The 26,245-nt window shown below is 43.1% G+C and overlaps 1 protein-coding gene across 1 annotated transcript in view; it reads right to left on the bottom strand.

The window, feature by feature from the left end:
• The window catches only part of LOC133966586 (neurexin-1a-like), a 294,707-nt gene that overhangs the window by 125,540 nt on the left and 142,922 nt on the right, over nt 1-26,245 (bottom strand). The window contains 8 exon segments of the mRNA XM_062401563.1: nt 3,755-3,928; nt 4,663-4,803; nt 4,806-4,852; nt 6,709-7,090; nt 7,957-8,079; nt 14,790-14,816; nt 17,181-17,384; nt 24,100-24,483. Coding sequence (XP_062257547.1) covers nt 3,755-3,928; nt 4,663-4,803; nt 4,806-4,852; nt 6,709-7,090; nt 7,957-8,079; nt 14,790-14,816; nt 17,181-17,384; nt 24,100-24,483 — 1,482 coding nt within the window.

Below are 26,245 nucleotides of genomic sequence, written 5' to 3'. Positions count from 1 at the left end.
TTAAATTTGGAAAATTACACTGCAGACTATTAAATACGACAGTGAATTAGGTTACAGCCTGTTTACAATGGGCATTCGTGCATTTATACTATGTCTACGTATAATGTTGCCTGAATATTGTTACATCCGTCCGAGTCTGCAGGAAATAGTCAAAATAAATTCAGTAGAGCGGCTCTCCTTTTCTCCTTCAAACTGTCTCCCATCCAGGACGATCACTTGGACACAACTGGGTCTTTCAAACTTCATGTTACTACCAGCTATGACGGGGTCACAGGATAATGAATCTCGCTTGATAAGCAGTCGAGTCCTGAGTTATCCCTGTGCTTATAAACACCAGTGTAACACTGGTTCCAGATGTGTTTAAAGGGAGTGTCAGTCAGACCTCAGGTCAGTTTACAGCAGTGCATGCAGTATCTTCTAGTGTCTGTTTGTGTGATCGTGACGCTGAGTTTGTTCATGTGGATGGAATGACAGTGGTTATGGATGGATGTTGTTATCATGTATTTTCTTAAATGCCTTTATTCAGGCTATATTGTATCTGAGGAGTTTTGGTTGATTTACAGGCCACATTTTTTCAATCACAGTATTTATTTAGATGTTTGAACTACATCTATGACCCATAAACGTTAGTAATGAAAGACACTACAAGTCGCACTCCCCCATAATATCTCTGTAAAATAGATATTTAGTTACTCATCTTATGTTGGATACATACATTACAACCTCATCTTTATATATGACATTTTTTATAAACAGTATCAGCGTAATAGTTTACATCCACTCACACTGAAAAAAAAAAAAAGACATGGCCAAAGTGTTACGAGAAAAAGAAAACAAAAACAATGCTTCATGTTTTAAATGTTTCTGAAAAACAACCAAAGAATTATTAATTGAAATTGTCTCTAACTGTTTGACATACGAATAATTATAAATACTTATACACATTGGAATCTGCTTATTAAGTAAACATTGAATGGTCTTCATTTGACATTACTTGGTGTCTCATTACTATGACTCAATTAGAGAAAGAGACAGTTGATATGTGAATGCAAACTTGTAAATATTGTTATTCAAGATAATAAATAGTAAGGTAAAGCACAACATGTTTCATCAGCGGCTTTCCCATTTCTATAATGTTTTCTGATTCATACGTAAACCGCAATCTAGATAGTAATTGATTTAAACTTAACCTTGAACACTTCACCCACTCCCTCACTGATTTGTCCTTTCTGGGCTACTGTAAGACCTGTTCTTCATTCAGATATGAAGCTGTCATTCTAAGGTATTGAAAGGAGCAGGATTCTTAGTTTCAGGTAATTATAGATGAGTGAAAAAATTATAATTATGATAAAATTGTATCATATTTAATTTATGCCAGTAGATGACCCTAAATCATCAACACTGGACCTTTAATTTGAAATATATGTTGATTTTGTTCTGTTAATACGGTTAATTTAGATATTTACACAAATATATCAGATCTGGCACCATTTAAGAAGTATTCATTTTTAATACACCTTTAACTGTTAATCATTAAAATGTGATGCCTACTGTAGTTATAACATGGTAGTGACTGCCAGAGACAATATGAGGAATGTGACATTGATAAACATTGTACTTACAACAACAATGATAGGTTTAATGTCAAACAGTAAGTTTTGAGTTTGACTTAAAACCTCAGTTTATAATAAAAAGTGCACGCAGGAGAAAACACTGTCATTGAGACTATTGTGAGTCATGCAACAATATAAAAAAAAAAAAAAAAAAACGCCCAATAAAACAGCAAAGACTAGTTAGTGCAAATCAAAATGTGAGCCCCATAGACGTGGATACAAGAATGGTACTTGTATTCCTATGGAACAGAAGTCCATATGTGCAGAGTGTCTGGAGGTAGAGACTGTGGAGAAGTGTGTGCAGGGGGGAGGGGGGGCACTACAGATGGAAAGAGGGGAGGGGGGACATCAGTCGCTGGATCAGACAGACAGAGCTATCTACCTTGCAAGTCAGCTTTCATCAATTCAACTTTTGTCAGCAAAATAATAGGAAAGGAAAAGGCAAAGTATACCAGCTGTTAGTAAAGCACAGAGACGTCAGAGAGACTGATGAAGAAGTAGTGACAGGGCGACGATTGGAGGGTGGGTTTGTCCTGGGGGGGGGGGGGGTAGTGTTGTGCTTATGTAGAGGCCAGGTTTACCCAAACTGTATCAGTTACACAAATTGGCATCAGTATGACCAAGTGTAAAGGCCACAATTAAAAAATCCCAAAGTGTGATTTTGAGAAAAATGCCATCATAGAGTAAAGTTGTAATTTGTAATTGATGATAAAGTCGTGTTATTACAAGAATAAAGAAAAAATGACAAATCCTGTGGTGAATGAGCAGCAAGGAGAATCTGTGCTAGTTCCTCTCCTTCTGGATCCGACATCTTCAACCGATCTCCTTGTTTGTTGAGAAACTAGGAAACTCCTCTGAACATCACAGCAGATGTAATGAACGATAACCTCACAGTCGAACATGAACAAACCTTCTATAAAAGAGACTGTGTGGTTCTCTGTGGAGAATAGACACAAGATTTTCTTACACACTCCAAGGTCCTGTTACTTATGATTTTTGATACACCCCCCCCCCCCCAACTTCTCCTAAATCTATGATTTCTTCTCCGTCATACTATGCATTTATTCTTGTAATATTATGACTTCATTCTCAAAAATCTCATATGTATTCCCTTTAATTGACTCCCATACGTTGTGGTACATCAGTAATGTTACATAGAAGTATGTCATTGATAATTCATTGTTACTTTTAGGGAACATGATATTCCTTCTCATGGATACTGTGAAACGATCCCTGCTTTATTCATTAGCTCTATGCTACTGACTCCTGAAGCAGAATCCAGTTAATTGCATCACCAGAGATGCCAGATTACCATTGAGAGCGACAGTTGATTCCGTGTGATACACAACTTAATCTGCAAGTTCTTCAGACCCACTCAGCGTCCTGCGTTATGTTGGAACATGAAAACATCAGAAGTTATGCAGTCAATAGAGAGAGAGAGAGAGAGAAAAAAAAAAGAGCAGATGAATTGTGAAATTAAACTAAGTGAGTGACGATGAAAAATAAATCAAATGTTGTCTCTGGATGCGGCGCGCACATTAGACCGGGCAAATGATATTCATGCATTCAACAAAAGGCTTCATACATAATTCAAAAGGATCGCTTCTGGCAAACTCTCAGATCCAACGAGCATGCACGGAGCAAAACAGAGAGGGGATAAAATGAGAAATATCACTGGCGGTACAAATATGGCCGAGAGAATAATCAGATTATGGCCAAGTGAAACGGAAAAGATTGCCTGTGGAGGAGTGTCAGAGCTTGATGCATTCTAACGGAATACTAACACACTTTATGGATGTTAAATGATGTGCCACAGGTTGGCGGGGTGGGTGTGCTTCACGGTGCATGTGTGTGTCCCCGTAGGACAAGCGTGAGGAGAACAGGAAGACGGAGCAGCGGCTGCTCTGTGTCACATCGACACCTGAGGTTAGTTCATGAGGGGAACCTCAAAGACAACTTGATTGATAAAGTGAATTCAAACATCTCTTGTTTCTAAGCTTCTATTAATAACAAAACAAATTCAATCCAGACTAAAGCTCCAGTATATCCTGCAGTCAACCCCAGAGATCAAACAGAAGGTCAAACAAAAAGTTTCACAGCAACTCATCACTGAGGGAGCAGAGCTAGAGGTTTCCACTCACCCTCACACCCTCGCTCTATCTGACCCACGCAGTCCAGTGCGTCCGACATCAGGTCCGGGAGCCGCCCGTTCAGATCCACCGACGCCAGACAGCCTTGGAAACCCTCCTTGGCGAACACCAGCTTGGGCAGCTCCTTGAACATCTCCTTCGCCACCCCACCAACATAAAGGTTGCCTGTGAGGGAATGAGAAAAAAAGACAACGCTGACCCCTAGTGGATAAAAGGAGAACTGGTGCAGCGCTCAGGCGATGACGCTTTTTAAAGCACAGCATTTTAAAGACCGTTGGAACTGGGCTTCCACTGAAATGACCAGACACAGGGGCAAGACATTTGAGTTGTATTTAATAAATGGTGAGTTATTTTAAGATATTTCTGCATATGAATGATCGCTGGGGTTAATAAAAAAAAAATGTTCTAATCTTCATCTAGTGATATTTCTGATGCTGTATTTTGTTATTTCTAAAGCAGAAATACGGGTAAAGATTCAGTAAAGATTATTAATAACAATAATTACAGCATTTCAAGGTAGAAAATGAATTAAGTCTGTATCCTTCTTGGTGACAAGGTTGTTTTGTTGTTCACTGATATTTCTTTCTAATTACTTTTACCCAAGGCTGGTCTGCGAATGTTGGTTTCTATGAACTCGCAGCTCCACAAGCACACACCATTAGTGTTGGCTGCTGAACAGACGGGGGGGGGGGGGGGGGGGGGGGCTGAGTTCTTGCTCAAGGTGGTAATGAGTGAGAGCCAAGCTTTGCTTTTTCCCTCCAAACCCCCGAGGCTTCATCCTGCTGCTGCAACCTTTCAGCCACAAAACCTGTTTTTCTCACCTCTAGGCTTCCGCTGGCCCACTTTAATGAAACCCAGAGAAAAGAAAAAAGATATAGAGTGGAACTTTGCCGACGCACCCTTCAGGTCCAGGTTCTTGGCTCCCGAGGTTGCCTGCGTGGTGATCTTGGTATCGATCTTCACAGTGTGAAGGTTGTTGGTGTCCCTGGAGATGATGACGTTGTGCCAGTTGTTGTCGTTCAGGGGCTTGTTGGAGTTGCTTTAATCAAGTGGGCTCCGTTCCCCAGGTCGGACACATAGTGCAGGTAACTGAGGACACAACCAGGGACAGAGGTGGAGGGACATGAAAGCAGGACATTATAATATGTGCAAAGATATTTAATATTTAAATATATGAACACACCATTGAATACTTATATTTGCCATGTAACTACTCATGTAAATTTAATGTATTTGTCACCAAGTTTTTAATGTACAAGATCGATCAGGCTATAAAATATAACAGTGTATAAGGGCCAACTAAGGATGAAAGAATAACGTTGTAATATTATGAGGAAAAAAAGCTGCAATTTAGGAAAATAAAGTCTTAATATAACGAGAAGTTGTAATTTCACAAAATTAAGTTGCTACATTACAAGAATAAAGTCATACTATTATGAGAATTAATTTGTATTTTATGATAAAATAATTATAAGATTACCGGAAAGAAGTTGTAAATTTATGAGAATAGAGTGGTATTTTTAAGAGAAAAATGTCAATCCAGAGCTGCATGTCAATCAGCCTGTTACCCAAAATGGAGTAGGTGGAGCATCTTGTTAAGTTGTACTTTAGTATGAATGTTTCAGGTTATGAAAATACTTAATATTCAGGCTCATCAGCACCACGTTGTCAGAAGTATAAGGACTTAAACGATTGTTAGAGAAACCATCTATACTGCAGAAAGAAACACACCGACTAGGAGGAAAGTGCCTCTTTTGTGATCAGTCAAAAGGTTTTGTTGTTTCTCAAGAAACCATGAAATTGGTTTCATACTTTGGATCCAGGAGGAATGAAACTCCAACGAGCACAAGTTATCCTTACTGATCATTTCCTACACAAATTGTTTTCTTTATTTTCGTAATATTATGACCACCTTCTCAATAATGGCTCTTTTCAGTAAATCTCTTTGTTCCTCCTCTGTGCAGCCTATTACTCCATCATAGTTACAAAACAAATAACATAAATAAAGTAGAAAAGACTAATGAATGTCTGAAAAGTGCTGTGGGAGTGTGTGTGTGTGTTCACATGTTTAGATATGAGAGTATCAGCGAGTGCAGCTGTCTGAAAAGCAGCTCGATAGGCAGGTTGCAGACTCTTCCTGGCAGTGCTGAACTAATTGGTCTTAAATGCTTTGGTTTAGGGCAATTCATGACTTCCATGCTCATTTTAATTAAAATGTGTGCCTTTAATGTTACACACGTTGAATAATACCTTAACTTTGGGCACTACTTAAAAGAAGGTCATTCTATAGCTGCATTCCAGCAATAAGAAATCCACCCTTGTGTGGCTGATTCCCCTTTTATGTTGTGTGTTCGCGGTGCCTTCGTGAAGACTTGGAAAGAACAGTAATAGCCGACAGCTTTTTCAGAGAATATTCTGGCATGAGGGTGATAAGAAAAGAATATGAATTCCCATAATAATGGCTTAAAAAGCTGTAGAACCATATTCTGTTTGGAAACTGTCATATAGTCTGAGGAGCCTCATTATTAAAAACATAATCCAGTTATATGGATATTCTTACATAAACAAGCCTCTAGCTACACTGGAATAAAACTAATTCAGCACAGTTTAGAGCTTTTTGTGGGTCTTCACACCTGGTGGCAGGTCGGTGCTACACAAATAGAGTCTTGTCTGTGTGTGTCTGTGTATGTGAAGGCAACAGCTGAGCGGTAACCGCAACCTGAACAGCTACAGGCACATCAGCTATATAAAATCATGAATTCTGCCTAAAACCAAATTAGACTTCATCTACAGGAGGAAAAACTAAACTAGAGGCAGCACCATTGTGTGACCAATCATCTTCGCGCAAAAAAATCAGTGAGAGCAGTTGAAGAAGATGTGGGCGTGGATCAACGGGAGAACGATCCAGGTTCCTGCTCTGGTATCTGAAGTGAGGATCCACTTACCCTTTGACCAGCTCCACCACGATGAAGTCGTTCCCGTCCCCGCTGTTGTACAGGATGAGGCCGTCCGAGGACGTGGTCTTGAACTGGAAGAAGAGGTGCATGGAGTAGTAGGCCTGCAGGGTGGTGAGGGTCACGTAGCTGGAGCGCGACTTGAAGGTGACGGGGTCGGCGATGATGTTCTTGAAGCCGATCATGGCGTTCAGCTCGCAGTAATCGATGTCGCCGTTTTTGCAGAGGTCTATGTAGGCCATGCCGTTGAAGGCGAGGCTCTGGAGGTGGCCGATGAAGTTGGACGGCACCATGGGCAAGAAGCGCTTCTCTGTCACAATGCCCGTCTCTATGTTGTGGAACTCCAGTTGGGTGTGGTCGCCCGCCATTTGACCTTCAGTCAGCAGAGGGGGGGGGGGGGGGGGGTGTTATTGGGGGTTTACGACAAATAAAGTCACAACCCTTTGCAATTAAAAGGTCGTCTACATATCTTTTAAATACTCACGGTAAAAAGACTGTGGATAGAATAATAGAAGAAATATAATTGATTCCAGAAAATAAAGAAAATAAATAAACCTCAATAACATATTTGTTGTTATTGCTGCCTTTCTTAATAGTTTTGTTGAAAGTGACTAAATTCAGCCATTTATAGCGACGGTCTTTATCTAATATTAAACTAATATTTGAAAAAAACTAATAAATGTCTCTCTCCAGATGAGCATAACACACACCTGACATAGCACTAGAATTTTTTGAGTCTGAGTAAATCATGTATGATAGAGATATATTGGAGACATAAATTGTGGTTATTATTATAAATTTATTTTTAACGGTAATGATTCCTGAGATGTTGTTATCAAACTCTATTGACAAAGAAATGTAATTAAGGTTTGAATGTGTTGAGTTTAATCATTCACTTTATAAGAGAGAAATTATTAATATCAGCAAATGCTGATTGAATTGGTTATTCATATTTTATGTAAAATGCAAACAGGAATAAACTAAAATTGCATTATTTTCCTGTAAGATTAAACGTTGATGTTTACATCAACACTGATAATAAGTCTCTGAAAGGCTCATGTCGGTTGATCGTTGTAATTCTCGGATTCTAAACACCCGACTTGAAGTTGTGTTCTGTGAGGGAGTAGGTGTCTTACCTAGAATGTAAGACATTGAAGGCAGAGACATGTTACGTGTTGTTTGAGTTTACAGGAGGAAAAGCACAGTGTCTGTCAGGGCAGCAGAGGGTGTGTGAAGTACCTTCTACAGGCGGCAGATCGTCTACGGTCAGTTTCAAACTCTTGCCCCGCCTGTACACACGCACCGTGTGCCACTCATTATCGTTCAGATTCTGACCCGCAAATATAGTCTCTGGACCCTTGCCTGCAGGACAGTCCAAACAGCGGTTAACACGCATGCACATCAACACACAGACACACACATAATAGAGAGGCTGAGAGAGAGAGGAGATATAAACCGAAAGGGGGACAGCGTGAATGAGATAAGTAGTTTGACAGAGACAGAAAACATTAAGGTAAACATAGTTAATGGTGCAGAAAAACACATCATTCTGACTTACATTTGCTGCACTGCGCCATTAGACAGAGCATCGAAATTTGCCAATTCCTACTGAAAACTGTTTTCATCACACAGCGAGGAGGGAGGCAGTAATTAGGGTTACATTATTATTACCAACACTGACTGTTCTCCTGTAAGTGCACATACTGTCTGTGTGGTTTGAGTTCACTAAAGAAACAGGGGATAATTTGACTCCTCATTAGAGCTGCTCTGTCATTTCTCATGTTTCCCTTCCCATCAAGCCACTTGGTGGCAGCAGATAACTACCAACGGGCTTGGGCAGAGCGGGACACTTAAAGCCGAGCATCACCCTCCATCCTGCTTACCTACCGACAGTGCAACGCAGTATTCGATTTTCTCTCATGTCCATCAAACGAAATGAAATAATGATACGGTAAAACAATTCGTGCATAATTGAGGTGGTGTGTCTGGTGGTGAAAGAAAAAAAACAGACAGGCCGTTGTGCCTAGAAAACACAGGAAATACAGAATGTGATTTTCATCTGCTGCCTTGACAATGAATGAGGATTTGGGAAAAGCAAAAAAGAAAAAGGAAGCTGCACTAACACTGTAGAAACCACGCACACACTATATTAAGTCAGGAATCATTCAATCTCTCTCTCTCTCTCTCTTTCTGTATATATATATATATATATATATATAAAAATAACATTCAACTGAATAACATTAAAATAAAAACAATACTTCAAATCTCTGAATCTTTCCCTCACTGAATCCTGAACCAGGCATATTAATAATCTATGACGTGGGTCACTGCCAGCGAGTCGTAATGAGGATGTCACACGGAATCACATGTGGCAAAATGAATTATTATTCTACATAATCAAATTTGAAATCAAAGATAAGGCATTCCAAATTTAATGAATCCTAATGATCTCATGAGCACTGTAACATTGTTTTATTCTTAGGTAAATTTTTCTGAATTTAGAAATTCCAACAAAGGTCCAACTGGGGCAAAACACTTTCTTTTTTTTTTTTCTCCATGCAGCCTCCATCTTAGAGCATCTTTGAATCGCTATATGCTGTAGCCGTGACGTTCCCCTCCAGGGCACACATAACCAAACACACCATTGAGAATTGAACCACTGTGACAGCTTTCAAATTCCCTGGCAGCGGACTCCTTCCCCGCTGTGGGGAGCATTTCAGATGGGCGCCAGGTTCTTTCTCCTGGAACTCCATCTAGGGCTATTTATTTCCTCCCTTTTCCTGCAATCTTCAAAGCCCCCGATGCAATGTGTATGCAAATCTACGGGTGCCGAAGCACCGGGACACACTCAATCGCAGAGGCAAAATTCTGCTTTGTAGCACTAAACGCCAGGGCAGGACGGAAACCGGACGACTGGCGAGGGATTAAGGACGACATATGAAATAATGGGACGGAGCTGGACTTGAACGCCTGCTTGATCTTTGCCTTCCATCATCCTGCCCTTGCTGCCCTTCAAGGAGGGAAAGAAAGGAAAGGGGGGGGGGGAGGTCAATCATATTAAGCTACCGTATTCCTGCACAGCATCCACGACTGTAGCGCCTGGCTCTACACCAGTTGTGCAGTCCTGTGGTTCAAAGTACCAGCTCCTGGCCAGAGCCTTGGACCAGACCTGGTAGTCCAAGACCATTGTCCGCTGCAGGGGCTTTATTTCAACATCCACCATCAGATAGGGAATCCACGGACAAGCCCTGCATCACACTGTCAAAAGAGAAGTCCAGGCTACAGAACGCTGCAACCAATCAGCATGGTTCAGGAGGAAAAAGCCCAAGATGCTAGAGGCATACAGCCTGGTCGGATCAGCCAGTGGTGGGCCTGATGATAAGAAGGTACACAACTGATGATATGTCCCTAGCATCTGCAGGTGATCCCTGACATCTACTGGTGACGGGCAACTTATCATCAAATTAGTGCAGCACACCTTCAAACAAGGGATATTCACCATCTTGTCCTATGTACGAAAATAAAGGCTTTTAGTCCACTGTCTGCCGCATCCGGCCCTCTCTAGTGCCCTCACTGATCTATCTGCAGTGATGGATCTACAGTGATCTCTCCCTGCCTCATTGACTTCAGGCCCCGAGGGGAACAGTGGAGAAGTGCGGCACGGGGCGGCATGAGAAGATGTGATTATCCAGTCAATCAGCTCCGGCCGGGCTGGATGACAGGCCTGATGGTGCTGCCTGCTCCGACACTGACTCACACAGGTGGAGGAAAAAAAAAAAGAAGCTTGCTGACCAAGCAGCAGGACGCCATTGCTGGATGACCATCATCCCCCACTTCAAAGCTGCCGCAAAGGAGAGAAAGCCGGCTGCCACGATGGACGACCTGCTTGTCCAATCAATGCCCCGCTAACTGGAAAACCTATGATGAACATGTTTAAGCGAGCAGAGGTTAAAAAGTGTCAAAACAATAAATAATCAGCTTTTTCATGCCGTTTGCGTTTGTGCTCCAAGCCGAGGCTGTTCCGCACACCGAACACGCTGAAGGGCTGTTGCTCGATCTAACTGCCACCGCTTCCCTGAGATGTGAGTATTTTTGGCAGCGACTGTGAAATCATGTCACGTTAACTACCTGCTGGCCTGACAGGAGAGTCCCTCAGCCGCGCCGCATCTTCGGAGGATGTTCAATGTTTATTCCCAGCTCTTCATTTAAGTTTCTTGTGTCGTAAACAAGGACTGCTCGGACATGTCACAGCCTCTTCATGGAACTAATTGCAACTGAAGGAACTTTATTCTGAAGCACCTCACTGCTTTTACTCCATAATATTTTGGTGATGGTTCATTCCTGCTGAAGGGATGGGTAGTCTACTTTGTGGATGATATTTTATGCTCTTATGCGATATTTATATCTTATGTGAGCCGTCAGATTTGCTGTATAAAAATAGTTGCACCAAAGAAAATCTGTGTTAGATTTAAGAGGGAAGGGTGTTGTAGGATCCAGAGAAAAACCTCCTCCACACCCAAACAATTTGTGTGCAGCCCGTTTCCAGATCCTGCTTCATGCCGTCATGAGGCAAGCTGTGTTTGTATTGACAGGTTGACTCACCAGCACTAACATTTTCCATTCATTCAAAGGTGGGCGCTATATAAGTCTGCAATTTCTATTTTTGTTTTAATATACTTTTTGGGCATTTCAGGGTTAAGGCAACTCGTTTAATCAGCTGAAAGTTAGAAAATACTGACAGGATTTTTGCATGTTATCAGTGTATACATTCACGTAAATTGTGTTAACTTATCGTCTAATGTTGTATCTTTTTACAAACCACAGTAAAAAGATACAAAAATGGGGTATTTTAGTAAAATGTTGCTTGCTCGTATTTGAGCTGGACTCTATGTATAGCTTCCACATTAGTATGGAGGAAAATGTTTGACCTCAAAATGTGTCTGTGTATATCTTCATACTAACGACAAAACCACACAGCATTAGCTGATACAAATCAGTTTTTGGCAGATAAGAGCACATTCCCCATGCACCCTCCCTTTAAGTCGTCTCATCTATCATACGAACATGCACACAGGGGAAATTTCCATGTAAAAGATTGTCCTGCATCTCTTGAATAGGTCAAAATTTGAAAGATTGATGCGTGTAAAAGATCAATTATGAGAGAAAAACTGCTCCAGAAGGTCACATGGAGAATCAGCACTTTGAGTTGCACCTCATCTCTGCATCCTTGGCAACAATCTCAACTGTGATTATCCTGCAGTTGAATTGAATGAATAATACAAGTCCATCATGGAATCTGTCACAAGATATTTTTAGCTCACAAATTTGTAGTTTCTTGTCACTCAGTGCCTGTTAACAGTGTTTAAGTCGAAGTGGCAGTGTTTTCTTCAGACGGCTCTGGGCAGCCCCAGGGAGCCGAGGCCCCTAATAGACAGTGATGTGTTCTTTGAGTCGCTACTGGAATTCTTCATCCAGCGAGCTGACCGGAGCTGCAGCGCCTGACAAGAAACATTAATTAACACTGAAAAAAAAACGAGGATAAAAATAACTTGGGAGAAAAAATAACAACCTAGATAAAGAAAAAAGAAAATGAATTAAACGCCAACTTATTCATAAGTGAAAATGCTCACACTGGCTTCACCCACTTATTTCCAGTAAGTTAAATTAAACATTTTCTTATGGCACAATTAGGTCTGGAACTATTGAAGAATGACCTGCTTTTTTCTCTCCATTTTTATTTTAACATTTACTTTCTCTGCCGCATATTAAATGTTGATCAAAATAATTTCACTTTGAATTATAGAGGCAGCTTAATTATGATCAATTAATTAATTAACGTGAATGTTGTTTTCTTATGTGACTAGGGTTTTTTAAATATAAGAAGAAAGTGCGTTATGAAAATGTACAACAGAATTAAGTCCAAAAACAACATGTCAACATGACGTTAGTTAAAAGCAAAAGCAAACTAATGCTGCATAGTATTTTTATTTGTCTTTACTTTAACAGCCTGCGTGAAAGCATCCAGCCAATTAACAGAACCTACACGCTGCCTATTTACACTTTGTGATGCTTGAGACTAAAGGAAGTATTGAATCAAAAGTGGTTAATATCTTAAAGATTTTGTAGTTTGTAACGTTTTCCTCAAACCAGCTTTTATTTCCAAAAATGCTGAACTTGGCGATGGCTGCTTTGGAAAAGAACAGTACTAAATTGATATTAGGGAATATGGAGAGTTATGAAGAGTTTTAAGACTAGAACCACAACAACCAGCTACGAATGAATCACAAAACATTTGATTCGGAGCAACATCAGAAAAAAGGTACAAGACTGTATATAATTATTTTAAGAGTGAAGGAATCACGTACTACATAAACTACTGCGAATGATCCCTCGTCCAACCGCTTCTTGAATTCAGCCTTTTTGTAGTGACTTTCAATCCTTTTGACTCTTTTCCTCATCTAATGCACGTAAGAAAATGAACTACGCTTGTTCTGTGGTTAACGTAATGTAACGCTAAACAATCCGATCGTAGCCGATATATACTTTGTGGTGATGGTTGTTTCCATGGTAACAGCCAGCCCCACCAATCACATCCTTTTCTTGAAATGCAACTGTTGTCATACAATCTCGTAGCTTGTCCTTAACCTCTTGGGATTGTGACAATATTACAGCTGATAAACAAAACCTTTATTCAGGAAATTAATAGGATTTTTACTTGTGGAACCACACTGTCGAGATCTATCGGGTAATAATTAGCAGAGGAAATGATTAATTATAGAAAGAAAGTAATCAAAGCAGCAAATAACAAGCAGTGGAATCCATACACGCACAGATTATGCCTTCATACAATCCTCATAAGCTAAGAATGACCTTTTAAAGCACCGGAGGAGGCGAGTTAGACCTTAAAGCTTTGTATTTGCATACACAAACAAAGGATGCAATCCAAGATGCATGAACAATGCTATTTAGCATTTAGAAAGGTGTTAAGAAGGGCTCGCTAGAGGTCACGTGTGATTGTTTGCGGGGGCGTTTGTTGTCGTGTAAGTCTCCGCTTCTCATCAGGCAACGACCTTCAAATACTTTAAGACTTCACACGGGAAAAGATCAGAAACGACTCGTCCTTCTTTACAATATGTGACATTGGCAGTGTATCACTAAACTGTCTAATTTCTGTTGGTATTTACTGTCAATTCAGAATCGTTAAACAGGAAGAGTGCTCGGGCATTAAGACACCGGAGAAGTAATTATTAATTCATCACTGTTCCTGAATAATAAATATCAGGGATATTTACCTCCCAAAATATTGCAATGTAACCTCTTTGTTGACACACACACACACACACACACTCAGACACACAAACAAATGCACCGTGAATCCCACAACAAGATCTATTCTCTCTTCCTTCCCTCTTCATCCCGTTCTTTCTGCTCTGTGAGGCAGGTTAATGAGAATAATAAAATCACACTCTGTATTTCCTCTGCGCCTTGAATGGCCTCATCACTTTACAACCACCGTGAAATACTGAAGAGGGAGAGGGACGGGGAGAGGGAGGGTAGAAAAAAAAAATTGTGAGGGAGTGACAAGGGAATCGTGCATGTCTGAAATGCCTGCGCTTCCAAATCATGCGTTTTATATCAGCCTGAATATGTGAGTGAAAAGGTTCGTTAATTAGAAACAACTCGGTGTGTAGAATCGCTGCCATATTTGGGTTTGTCATTAATTCGAGCCTCCCTCCCTCTCCTCCCCTCGTGCTCATTATTCTCCCGGAGAGCTGATGCACGCGGCAGCAGCAGCATCATGCAATTCTTATGTAGCCATAACTCTTTGAGTTGGTATGATAAAATGTAACGTCTGTGTCAATGCAAGATGCAAGTCACATATATTCCGGCGCACTGATTAAACTCCACGGCTTAAGGGAGACTTTAATGTGGGGGGTCGTAAACTGGCTGCGGGGGGGGGGGGGGGGGGGGGGGGAACAACACAGCTAAAACATGACATGTCCAGAAACAGATTAGAGACGAAGAAGAGGAAGAAGAAGAAGTAGAAGAAAAGCTGAACAGTGACTTACTGGAGGTACAGTTAATCCTGACACAATCTAGATGGGGAAGAATAGATGAGAGATAAATTCATCTTTCAACGTTACATCTGCAGACATCATTAAAACATACAGTCCACCCCTCTGGGGACACACACACAGACCCTGGCTGGCCTCTGGTGCTCTCACCCGCGGCCCCAGCGAGCTGGTCGGAGCGGTGCCAGGGGAGCACAGTGCGGCCTACATGAGTACAGCCATGTAGAGTCGGGGATCATCGGGGCTGAGGTCTAGTGGTATGACATTGTTCAGGTATTTTTTTTCTCTGCAGCCAAACAGAATGTTGAGTGCATGTTGGGAGATTTCTGTCAGATTGTGGGATACGACCGTCCGTTCAGTGTGAGAGCATCAGATTTCGGTCAGGGTCAGACAGGGCCAGGTGGAAGGTATTTTTTTGGATTCTCTCTACTTCTGTTGATCCTCATCTATCCATCCATCTATTCAGACATCTATCTGTCTTCCTACAATGTCACATTCAATAGAACAAGAGTAATACTTTGTGAATTTACATGTGAAGCTTCTCTACTTCTAAATATTCGAAAAACATTTAGTCCACTGCATTTATCTGATAGCAATAGGTACATTTCATATAGGAAGCATAAGAGCATGTTATAAAATATGTTACATCTCACTACAATATAAAAACACACTGCTTACACGTTAATGAGTTAGATAATATGTAAACAAACCAATATTAATAACATTATCGTGTAATAAGGACCATTCTGCATAATGTGTATTTTATCTTGATCCTTTTTTATCATAGGTCAATGATAGCAAGATTTAATAATGTAAAACATTAAGGGCAAACTTTCTTAAGTTAGATTTAGAATGATAGAAATGAGTATTTTAACTAATGGTATTGATACTTTTATACTTCAATACTTCTCCCACCTTTGGAGACAAGTGGAAACAGCAGCAGCAGCAGTAGTAGCAGCGTATGATGGCCTAGTCGTCATTACTGCCAGTACAATAACAGTCTAATCTCCTAGCGCACAGCAGTGCCTTCTAGACTGCCAGGGTTTCTCTCTTCTTTTCTTTTTGTACCTCTCTGTTTCCTAAGGCTTAGCTGGTGTCGTGCTCAGAGAAAGGTGACCCAGATCAAACTCCCCTCTCTTCCTTCCCATTTGGCCCTGCCTGTCGTGTGTTGTCAACCACAGCAGAAAAGTGGTCGCAAACAGCCAGAGACCAACACCAGCCACCAGCCTCACAGGGAATGCTCTTGCTTTGTTTTTTTTGAAGGAGGGACAAAAAAGACGGGGGCTTCGAGATCTGACGGCTACGGGAAGAACTAAAAGAAAAAATAAGCCTTTAAAAAACGCGTCAAAGATAGTTCAAAAATAAAAAAAAATAACACAGTGACCTGGTGCTTACATCAGAAGGCATCTGTTTTTTTTGGAGTTGAAATGATCGGACACGTGAGCCCTGTCAGTGTCTTATCGAGGCGGGACACACAGACTGTCTGCTCTGTATGCATAGCTAAACGGGTCCACTTAGGGAGCCCATCTCTGTTTAGCCAGTGGAAAGGAGAAATAGATGACTATCACTTATGCGGCACCGCTCTGTTTGAGAGCGATCAAAAGTTTTCACAGGCATCATTGAATCCTGTCTCCGAGCAAATAGGTGCACACACACAAATGCATGCATGCACGCACACACACACACATGCACGTATTTCATTTCACCTCAATTTTCAGTTTTTGCTTAAGGCGGAGGGGAAGGGGTGGCGGCATGTCTTTTTTTTCCCTGTGCTAATTTGGGACACATTTGCAGATTTTATGGCTAAACTTTCCCCACCCTGCAATGATTAAAGTGCAAAGGTGAACAAATGAGTGTGTGGATGCAAGTAAGGGGCCGCGTTATATTGAGTAACCACAAGCTGAGAGGGGGTTTGATATTAAAAACACACAACCCCTTCTCCAGATGATTTATTAGCTTCCTCCTATGAACGATAACCGGATCTGTTCGAAAATAAAATAAAAAAAACACCAGGAAAGAATATGGCTGCTAGTGTGGCAGTGTGTGTGTGCGTGTGTGTGTATGCGCATTATGTAAGGGAAACTCCCCTTGGAGCAATAAACCACGTGTGGATGTTGATCTGGGGTTAGTTGATGGATTGGGCGGCGAGCATTCCCTGCTGGGCAACAGTGGCTGTGTGCTCTGCTGGCAGTGAGCGCAGAGCCGCAGATTCTTGCCATTGAAAGTCTTTACACCATCTCCTTCTATTCAAAGTGCGTATGATATGAAGATAATAGCTCTGTCTGTGTCTGTGAGCATGTGTGTTTGAAACTGTTATCAAGCTTAATTTTGGTCTGTCTGACACGTGACTCTGCCGCAGCAGCAGCCAGTGAGTGTCCGAGGCGTTACCTAAATTGACAGTCAGGCGGACTCGCCCGCTCTCCAGCTCGAGACGCAGGCTGTCAGCCGAGTCCCGAGACGTGGTGGCTATTAGGATGCCGTAGGCTCGCTGGGAGCGGAAGCGCAGGGACACGTCCTCGGCCTCTGTGTGCATCACCACTGGCAGCTGGACCTTCATAAACTTGCTGCCGTCATAGCTCAGGATCGTCGCCTCTGCAGGGAGGATAAGAAAGAAGAGAAGGAGATAAGGGACTGGTAGAATGGAGAGAGGTTTTCACGGTAAAAATCGGTGACCCGGGGTCTGTCGGCTCAGTTCAAAATGATGTCTTATTTGTGGCTGTGATTTAGTGCTGGAGCAAAGAAATACATTAGAGGGGAAGATGTGAAGTAGTGATTACGTATTCAAAAACAGACCTGTGATTCAGAGGTCACCAAACACACAGGGAAAGAGTGGATTGTGTTTCTGTTAGAAAAATGCACAGAGATACGCCTACAGTGCAACCTTTACAGACTGACGTGTCCTCCAGCATTCAGAGGATGAGGGAGGATTAAACCACAGAGCTGACGGACACACAGACAATGACTTACACGTCTCACAGGACTCAGTGTGGAGATGGAGCTCAGACATGTCCTTAATTTGTTAAGGAAGACAACTTGTGAATCCAACAACATGTAAAATAAAAAAAAAAAACACAGAAAAGAGCAAGTGATGCCTAATATGCACAAGAGTGTGGATGCCCAACTGGGTCCTGACAGGTCAAGCCAGGGTCAGACAATAATCATCAGTTTTTGGGGGGTGGCACGGTGAGTCAGTGGTTAGCGAGATGGATCCAGTTTGAAATCCCAGCTTGCCCGGGGTTTTTCTTTGTAGAGGTGCCATGTTCTACATCTGTCTATGTAAATTTCCTGCGGGTGCTCCAGCTTGTTCCCAGAGCCCACAGACGTGCAGATTGGAGACTCAAGACTGACCATAGGAGGGAATGTGAGTGTGAATGTTTTTTTATCTCCGTATGTGGTCTCTGATTCGCTGGCGACCTACTCAAGGTGCAGCCCGCCTCTCGCCCTATGTCAGTCGGAATTGAGGAAAAGGAAAAGCAATAGAGATAAAAGATGGATGGATTCAGGGTTGGGTCGGGTTCAATCACTTAGTTTGGGCTTTGTACTGGATCTTGGACACTGCATTAACCTGTAATCTGGGAAAACATCAGGATAGGGTTAGTTAGTATTCTGTTGGCCACCGACAGCAATCGCTCACAGTAATGTGCACGTATACGTCATCAACGAGCAGGGTGCATACACTTGTCACTCGTCTATCTCTGTTGCATAAGACTATGATCAAGCTGACAACTCCCCGAAATCCCTCCGTAGTCTCAGCCCTGTCTTCTCTGTGACAGTTTAAATGGTGGCTTCCATTAGTGAAAACAGAGTACAGAGGTAGTTACATGAACATAGAAGAATAAACACTCCAAATGGAATATAGGACACCTGGATAAATATCCTACTGCAAAGAGAAAACAAGGTAATGTACTGTAAATGGCAGATGTGCATCCACATTTGTTGTGGGCATCAGCTGTATAACAGTGGCAAACTACAGAAGGGACAAATTGGTATCGACTGAGGAGAGAAAACTGTGACAGAATCTTAACAGTCTGAGGACCTTGAATATTGAGCTTCTGCTCAGGGTGACTGCATTTACTCAAAGCATTAGGCAGCCGTCTGGAGAAACGCTGGGGAGAGTGTTTAACGCTGGCAGGAGGTTGTAACAGCATTTCCGGTAGTGTAACTAAACCAAAACCCAATAACAAAGCCATTACTGCAGCTGCAGAGCCGCAACAGATAGAAGGGGGGAGTAGTTGGAGGGACGGGGGGAGGTGGGAGTGCGGTGGTGGGGGTGATAGGGATCCAATGTCCACACACACACACACACACAGAGCCAATGTCACATCCGTCCCCCTGGGACGACTCCGTCACATTCCTCACCCAAATCCAATTTCTCCATGCCCTCCTGGGGTACGCTGCAGATGACAGGGGCGTGTGACAAACGAGTTCTCGCTGCTAAACTGCTCCCTGCCAGGCAGCTACAGCAAAGAGCCGCGTTCGGAGACTGTTAGCAGATGCGAAGAAAAATGGGGCCACTGTTCAAGCTCCTAATACTCACAGAAAAAAATGTTTGTCACTGTAACATTAGCCAGCACTCTAGACCCGACGAGAGAATTCCCCGGCTGCATTTCACTCATTCTCGGTCTGTATCTACACTTCATGGCGTATTGAAGTAAACAGTCGCCTCCTGTAGTTGGTGGTGTATGTTTACGCTGGGAAGATGGGATGTGAAAATCATTACTGCTTAACAATGAGTGACAGATCTGAGTGCTGCACTGTATAGAATTCCTGCTCAGGCTTGAACCCTGTTGCATTTAAAATGCCTCGCTGAAAAAGGATCCTTTATACCCCCCAAAAAAAAGCTCAAGGTAATAGGAGAGATAACAAAAAGAAAGAAAAAATGATGATGACAAAAATGTGACTCTGCGTCAGCTCTGCTTCGTATCTTACTATCGACGAGGTCTGGTCAAGTGACTGCCTCTCTTATAAAAACCAACATCTACAGAGAATCAAGGTAAGAAGAAAAGTGACCTTTTTACAGCGACGCATATAAATAACCAACATTTTTACTCGATTATTTATTTTCATGAATAATCTTTTCAGGCTGAATAGATGGACGGAAATTAATCACAGCCGGAGTAAATAAAAATCGCATTTCATCCAAGATGTCACCTCTCCTGAGATTATACGAGAGGTTGCCTAAAATGCCATGAAGTAAAAAAAACGAACGTTCCACACAGATATGAAAATATGGAGGGTGACAAGTGAGGGAATCATTACCTAATGCAAAGTGAGCACCTGTCAAAAATCCAATCCTGGAGACCCAGTCATTTTTTAATGGCACTCCTGTGTTTAATATCAAAATAAATTGAGAGGACTGAAGCTGGAGTTGCTGTGCGGGCCCAGCAGGAGGCTGTCAGAGGTTGGACGGCGCAAATATCGAACTTAACAAACCGTCCCTCTTCTGTCTGCTAAAGCAAAATATCCCATTGTTTTCTGATTTTCCCAAGGTGCAATGGGGGAGAATGAGGTGGGCTGTGCCACTAACAAGAGGTAGGAATGTGAAGACAGGAGTCCGTGCTGCATTCTCCGCCCAAGGTTAACAGGCTCCAAAGGAAGAGGGAGCTGTCAGCTGCATGTCACAGCACCCTGATGTCCCACTGTGTCAGGGCACCAGGCCCGGGCCAATTCCAACATTTACCCGGGAAAGAAGAACCAGCCAAAGGCTTTCGGAATATGTATGTTCAACATCCACAATAAACAGGAGGATTTGGCTCTAAGACATCATAAATAATTCAAAGCCGCCCATGTCCTCTTCACCGCAGCCTCCTTTGAGCAGCCGAGAAAAAAAGACTCTCTGGCTATTAAATGTGTGAGAAAAGAAGAAATCTGACATCTGGATGGATTTTGGAGAAACGGCATCATGGACTGAGGAGCAGCAGCATCATCATCATCATCATCTTCATCGTCTGCTGCTCTGTGACAATACGACAGCGTCAGTGGGGCGAGGAAATGAGAGCAGAGACAGGAAATGGATCGGTTCGTCCGTTTAGAGCCGTGGAATCTGCAGCTTCAGCGGCCGCTGAAGGGAACGCGAGCGACAGCCAAGATGGTAAAGATTTAGCACGTGCGAATTAGGGTTCTCACCCCACTGAGACTATTAAAGGAGAATTACCGCTTCATTTAATGATTTACAAGTTAATCTTCAGTGTTTGGCCTATGCTGTTCTATCAAGGTCTTTTAACAAGACCCATTATCATAAGCTGTAGGACGCGGAAATCAAAAGCTCTCATGTTCAGCTTCAACAGTCTTGAATTAATGTTTGCTATAGGTTTGAGAAAAGTAGAAAAACCTCTGCTCCCCAACATGGGCCTATAACCACATATTATCATCCTCCAGTATTTCTACTCTCACACTCACATTTTCCATGTTTGTCAACCAATGTTCTGCGCAGCTGTGTTCATGGCTTAAGGGCGTGAGACAACCAGTTCTCTCTAATGTGTGACTATATCCAAGTGTGGTGAATGGTGACTAACACACAGTGTGCTGTCAAAAGGACACGGCTGAAAACGTGTTTTTACTGCAACAAAAACCGAGCCCTGTTCCCCCTTTAAGGGCCTTTCACAATTACGCAACAATACCCTGCACCCCTTGGCTTTCGCTTCGGACCAGTGGCGAGTGGTTTCATGCTCTGAAAAGCAATACATGTCCTCAAAGAACCAGTATCTCTACAGTTATGGCGATTTACATAATGTGGTGATGTGTTCTGTTGTTGTTGTGTTCGAGGGTTTGTGTTTGGGAACGAGACATTTTTCAACTGTGCTAATATTTAACTGAAATACTATGAATTTATGAATGGAAAATAAAAACTCTGGTGCACATTCTTTGCTTGCATGTGCACATACATTGCGTGTGTGTGGCACTGTAAGCGTACTCGTGCATTTATATATATTATTATTATTATTATATTCATCTCCTGCATGTTCCTCTATTAAACACAGGTATGTGCAGTCACTCTCCGTGTGAAGACATGCAGGTGCTGTCAGTGCTGAGAGCCAGTATGTCATATCTCATTAGGGAATACGTGCGTGTTCCGCGACGCACCTACTACACCACCTGGGAGGCTGCCGCAGCCTCACACGGCAAGACTAATATTTGGGCTAATTAGCAACTGCAGGAACAATAAAGGGGGAAGACATTTGGGATGCAGGGGGGGAAACTGCTTTGTCTGCTTAATTTAATTCTCTCAAAATAGGGCGAAGAGCTCGGTGGTTCTCTTCGGAAAACTCCACCTCCTGCTCCTTCCCCTTCCTGTCCGCCTCCGCCATATGCAGTAGCTATATTTTGCCACCGGGGGGTACACCATGCATGGATAAGTGAGAGCTGGGGTAATTCTTTTGACAGCTCCTCGGCCTGCTGGTGCCGGCTTCATCCTACCAGCGCAGAGGCAATCTGGGGCCATCAAAACAGCTGGCAGCACACCGGGACCCATCCTCCGTTCCACTGCTCCCACTCACACTCTTGCCGGTCTCGTACGGCGAGCAGAGACAGCCCGAAAAATAGAAAATTGGACAGAGGAGTCAAGATGCCGGAGGAGGCTCAGCGTGTTGGATGGAGGAGGAGAGGGGGGTCACAGTGGCGGAGACCTCCTCAACATGCGGCACTTCCTGTAAAGCTGTTCCCGAAAGCAGAGATGCAGTTTTTTGGCTTTTATTTTCAGAGTGGAGTCATTTTTTTTTTCTTACACTCAAGACCACCCTTCAGATTAGTACTTATCTTCCTGAAGTGAGACGATCTTGGTCCCATGCCCACTCCCACCTCCCTCACGTACTGTGCCCTAATTCCTGTCAACTCATTAGTCAGGATGGAAAATGCACATGTGTTGAAAAAATGTGAGCAGCGCCAAACCAGGCCGAACTGACGCATTCATCAGAGATGGATTTAGATCCTCTCGTTTGTGGAGTCTTTCAGTTCAAATATTCATTTCCTGTCTCAGCATCAACCACATCTCTGCTTTCTGATGAGCGGTCACACGTCAATAGACATTCACAAGTGGATAAACTCCATTTAGAAACAGGGGAAAAAGAATGGTGCCACACGCTTCTGCTGTCTTTGGTGACTGACCTGTACATTAAACATATTTATTGACTCAGTCTAATTATGTAAATAAGCATGAAGCGCCTATTTTTTTATAATTGCCTAAGAGTACAACAGGAAGGATCAGGCCCCCTCGCACAGCTGGGTGTTGTTTTAATCGGCCTAGATTTCAGTCAAAGGGGTCAAAGGGCAATCCACCTGGTCACCGGGCCAGCAAGCTAATGCTGAGCAGGCTGGAAAACTGGCTCCACGCTGAGCTTTGCCTTCGTAAGCAAAGCTGTGCCCTCATGACTGCTTCTCATTTCCAGCCACATTACAGAAACAGTAACAACAAAATGCAGCAGGCCGGATGGGGTCTCGGGGGGATAACTTCAAGCAAATGCAGCTCTTACCATAGACAAACACACACATATTGGTTACAATGCAATAACTTCCACCACAACCAATATGAAACACTGACTAGGAGATGGTGTTCTTTTTTATTTGAGTATAAACAGTAATAAAAAACTGTAATAAACTACAGAGTCAGGTGCATTCCCGCTAAGACATGGAGCTACACGAGTTCACCGAATGACACTCTTCTATTTCTCTTCTCGGGAGGAGAGGGGGATAAGTATTCTGCGCCAGGTCTGGTCATGACCGAGTGGTTTGATGAGCCAAATGGTTAGCAGAAGACAGCCAATTTACAGGCTAGTGTGAAAGGTGGACGTGACCAGGAGCACCTCAGCCGTGCATCAGTCACCTGCCACTCAACATGGTCCAACATCAGCCGGTCAACACTTGGCGTAGCCTGACTCATCCTGTCTGCCTCTCTGGTTGTCTATCTCCGCACGTCGCACTTGTCGTTCCTGTCTTAAGAAACTTTCTGTTTGCTGCACAAGCTCTGCTGATGCTGAGCCAACAGCCTGGATAACAAGACCACCTGCAGGGTCTTTGTTTGGTGATGCCGCTCAACCTAAACTTGAAACAAGGTCCCCTTCAAACCAAGAATACTAAAAGAATGTATCATGGATATGATTAAAACCATTATTTTGCTGGTTGCGCTTGATGTCAATAGTTTCTGCGCTCCTGTGATCTTTTTCCCGCCTCGGTAGATAAGGCATAGAGAGAAAGAAGTGTTATTGGGCATTATCAACATTTCTCACACAAAAATCCAGGTCCTGCCTACCAGGCAGAAATGACATGGTTCAAAAGAAGTGGCTAGGACGAAAATGTAAAACAAAAGTCCTACCTCTTTCACAGGAGCGTCCCAGGTATCCAGTTCCGGAGCAGTCGCACACATAGCGGTTCCAGCCCTCTCTGCAGACCCCATTGTTTTGGCAGGGGTTGCTCAAACACTGCTTAGGAAGCTCCTTCGTGCACGAGGGTTTCACCCCGGCAGCCTTCTGGATCTCGGCCAGGCGCCGGATATCCTTACTCTGGCCGTCGATGAATAGATCCCGGATGCAGCCCACGTAGCCGTAGTTGAGCAGCGCTGTCCACACCTCCGTTGGGAACACCAGCCCCATTTTGTTCTCTGGCAAACCCCCGAGGTAGAGGTTGTCATCCAGGTCCAGGATCTCACTTTCTCCAGGGGCCGTGTAGGCAGTGCGGAGGGTGTTGATAGAAATGGTGCCTGAGAAAATAAGACAGAGTAGGGAAAAATGTATCTTTGCTCTTCCGAACTACTACAAGATGGACACCTACTGATGACTGTAGACGCCAAAGCAAACTATCCGACGAACGGAAAACCAATCATGCAGAGACCTATTTAAAGATGGCCTGATGAAGAAATTAGCCTAATTAGTGTTATCCATCCGGACAGGATCAGGATTTTCTTCATTTAGAATAACTGATGACTTGTGATAAGACACATTAATCACAGAACAGCTAGTCTATTAGTAGCCTAATCTGGGCTCCCTAAGAGTATCCTCTCCATTTTCCTTGGATTTCCCCTCATAAATCTCCTTTATCTACAAAGCAGTGGTCATAAAACGAAAGGTTGGGAAAAGAAAAATCATGCCCCCTCTATCATTTCAGCCAACCAAACAAAACAATAGTGGGGGGGGGGGGAAACATCGTAGCCATCTTTTTGAACTTGATTAACGGACTGCAGGGTGTTTTTTTCACCCCGTCTCTCCCTCTGTTGGCCCTTCCAACACATAAACCTGCAACGAGAGTTTGTGTGTTTCCCCACTATGATTTATCGCTCTCATTCAGGTTTAATTCTCGATCTGGAGCACGGTAAACAACAGCGGACATGACTGGACTGTAAAGCTGTGGAAAAGGAAAGCCTTGCTGTGGGCCTCGGACCAGGGGTGATTAATTTGTATATGGATCCGTTACTCTCAGCACAAGAGCCACTGTGGATCTGTAATTAATGGCGGCTGCGTCCACTGCCCGCATCCTCCGTCCAGTAATCTATAAACCGGGCTGCCGAGGAGCTGTGCGCACACACCCTGGGCTCGGGGAGCGTGGCAGAGAAACGGTTGGCTACGGGAGCTTCAAAAAATAAAAATTGCCATAAAGTCATGATTTGCATTTTGAGTGGCAGATGTGTGCCATGGCAGATATGAAGGAGCTATTAGCTGATGCCTCAAGCTAAAAGACAGTAGAGCCCTAACTGCTTGTATCTGGAGTGGAGGAACTTTTTAAGTTATTTTTGAGTTACTTTTACTAGTCAAAGAGTTAATGTTTTGAAACAAGCCCTGAGCTTGTCTGAAACTAAATAAATGGAGACTTTTACATTTCATTGCAGCGACCATTAGCATGCATGGATTTACATGTACAGATCTTTTAAGGACAGCACAGCAGAGCGGTGGTTAGGACCATCGCCTAACAGCAAGAAGGTTTGTTTGCTGTATAAAAACTGACGATAAGACAATATATTGAAATCAGTGTATAACCTAAAAATAATCTTGGTTATGTATCCTTTGTATTGCCAAGGTGAACCGCCCATTATGTGAAGGCGCTCTAGAGAGAGAGAGAGACAACTAAGGACCTGGTGCACAATGATTAACCTGGTCCCACTAACGTCTTCCAGCTCTTTTCTCGAGGTCTTGGCCCCAGGCATCTGTTCCGGGAACTTTCCCCGCCGCCACCCACTGCCCCTGCTCTCTCCAGCCACAGCTGCTGTGACTTCCAAGCTTTGCACACTTGGCAGGGGCCACCCGTCACGCAGCCAGAACAGCTCCCTTCAGGTTATAGCTAACGAGCTCACTACATCAAACTCATTAGCGGGGAAACTTTCTCGGAGTAGTGCAGGTGCCTGGCTGAAGAATGATGGTCAGGAAGAACCTTGATGGGATTGTCTACACTCACGTTATGTGTAAATGCAAAACGGTCACTGTCAGATCTCGGCGTGGGACAGGCGGGGGCTATATCTTGACTTTCTTTCT

This window comes from Platichthys flesus, chromosome 12 (genome assembly GCF_949316205.1).
Source record: "Platichthys flesus chromosome 12, fPlaFle2.1, whole genome shotgun sequence".
Lineage (NCBI taxonomy): Eukaryota > Metazoa > Chordata > Actinopteri > Pleuronectiformes > Pleuronectidae > Platichthys > Platichthys flesus.
This window is presented reverse-complemented; position numbering and strand designations above follow the sequence as displayed.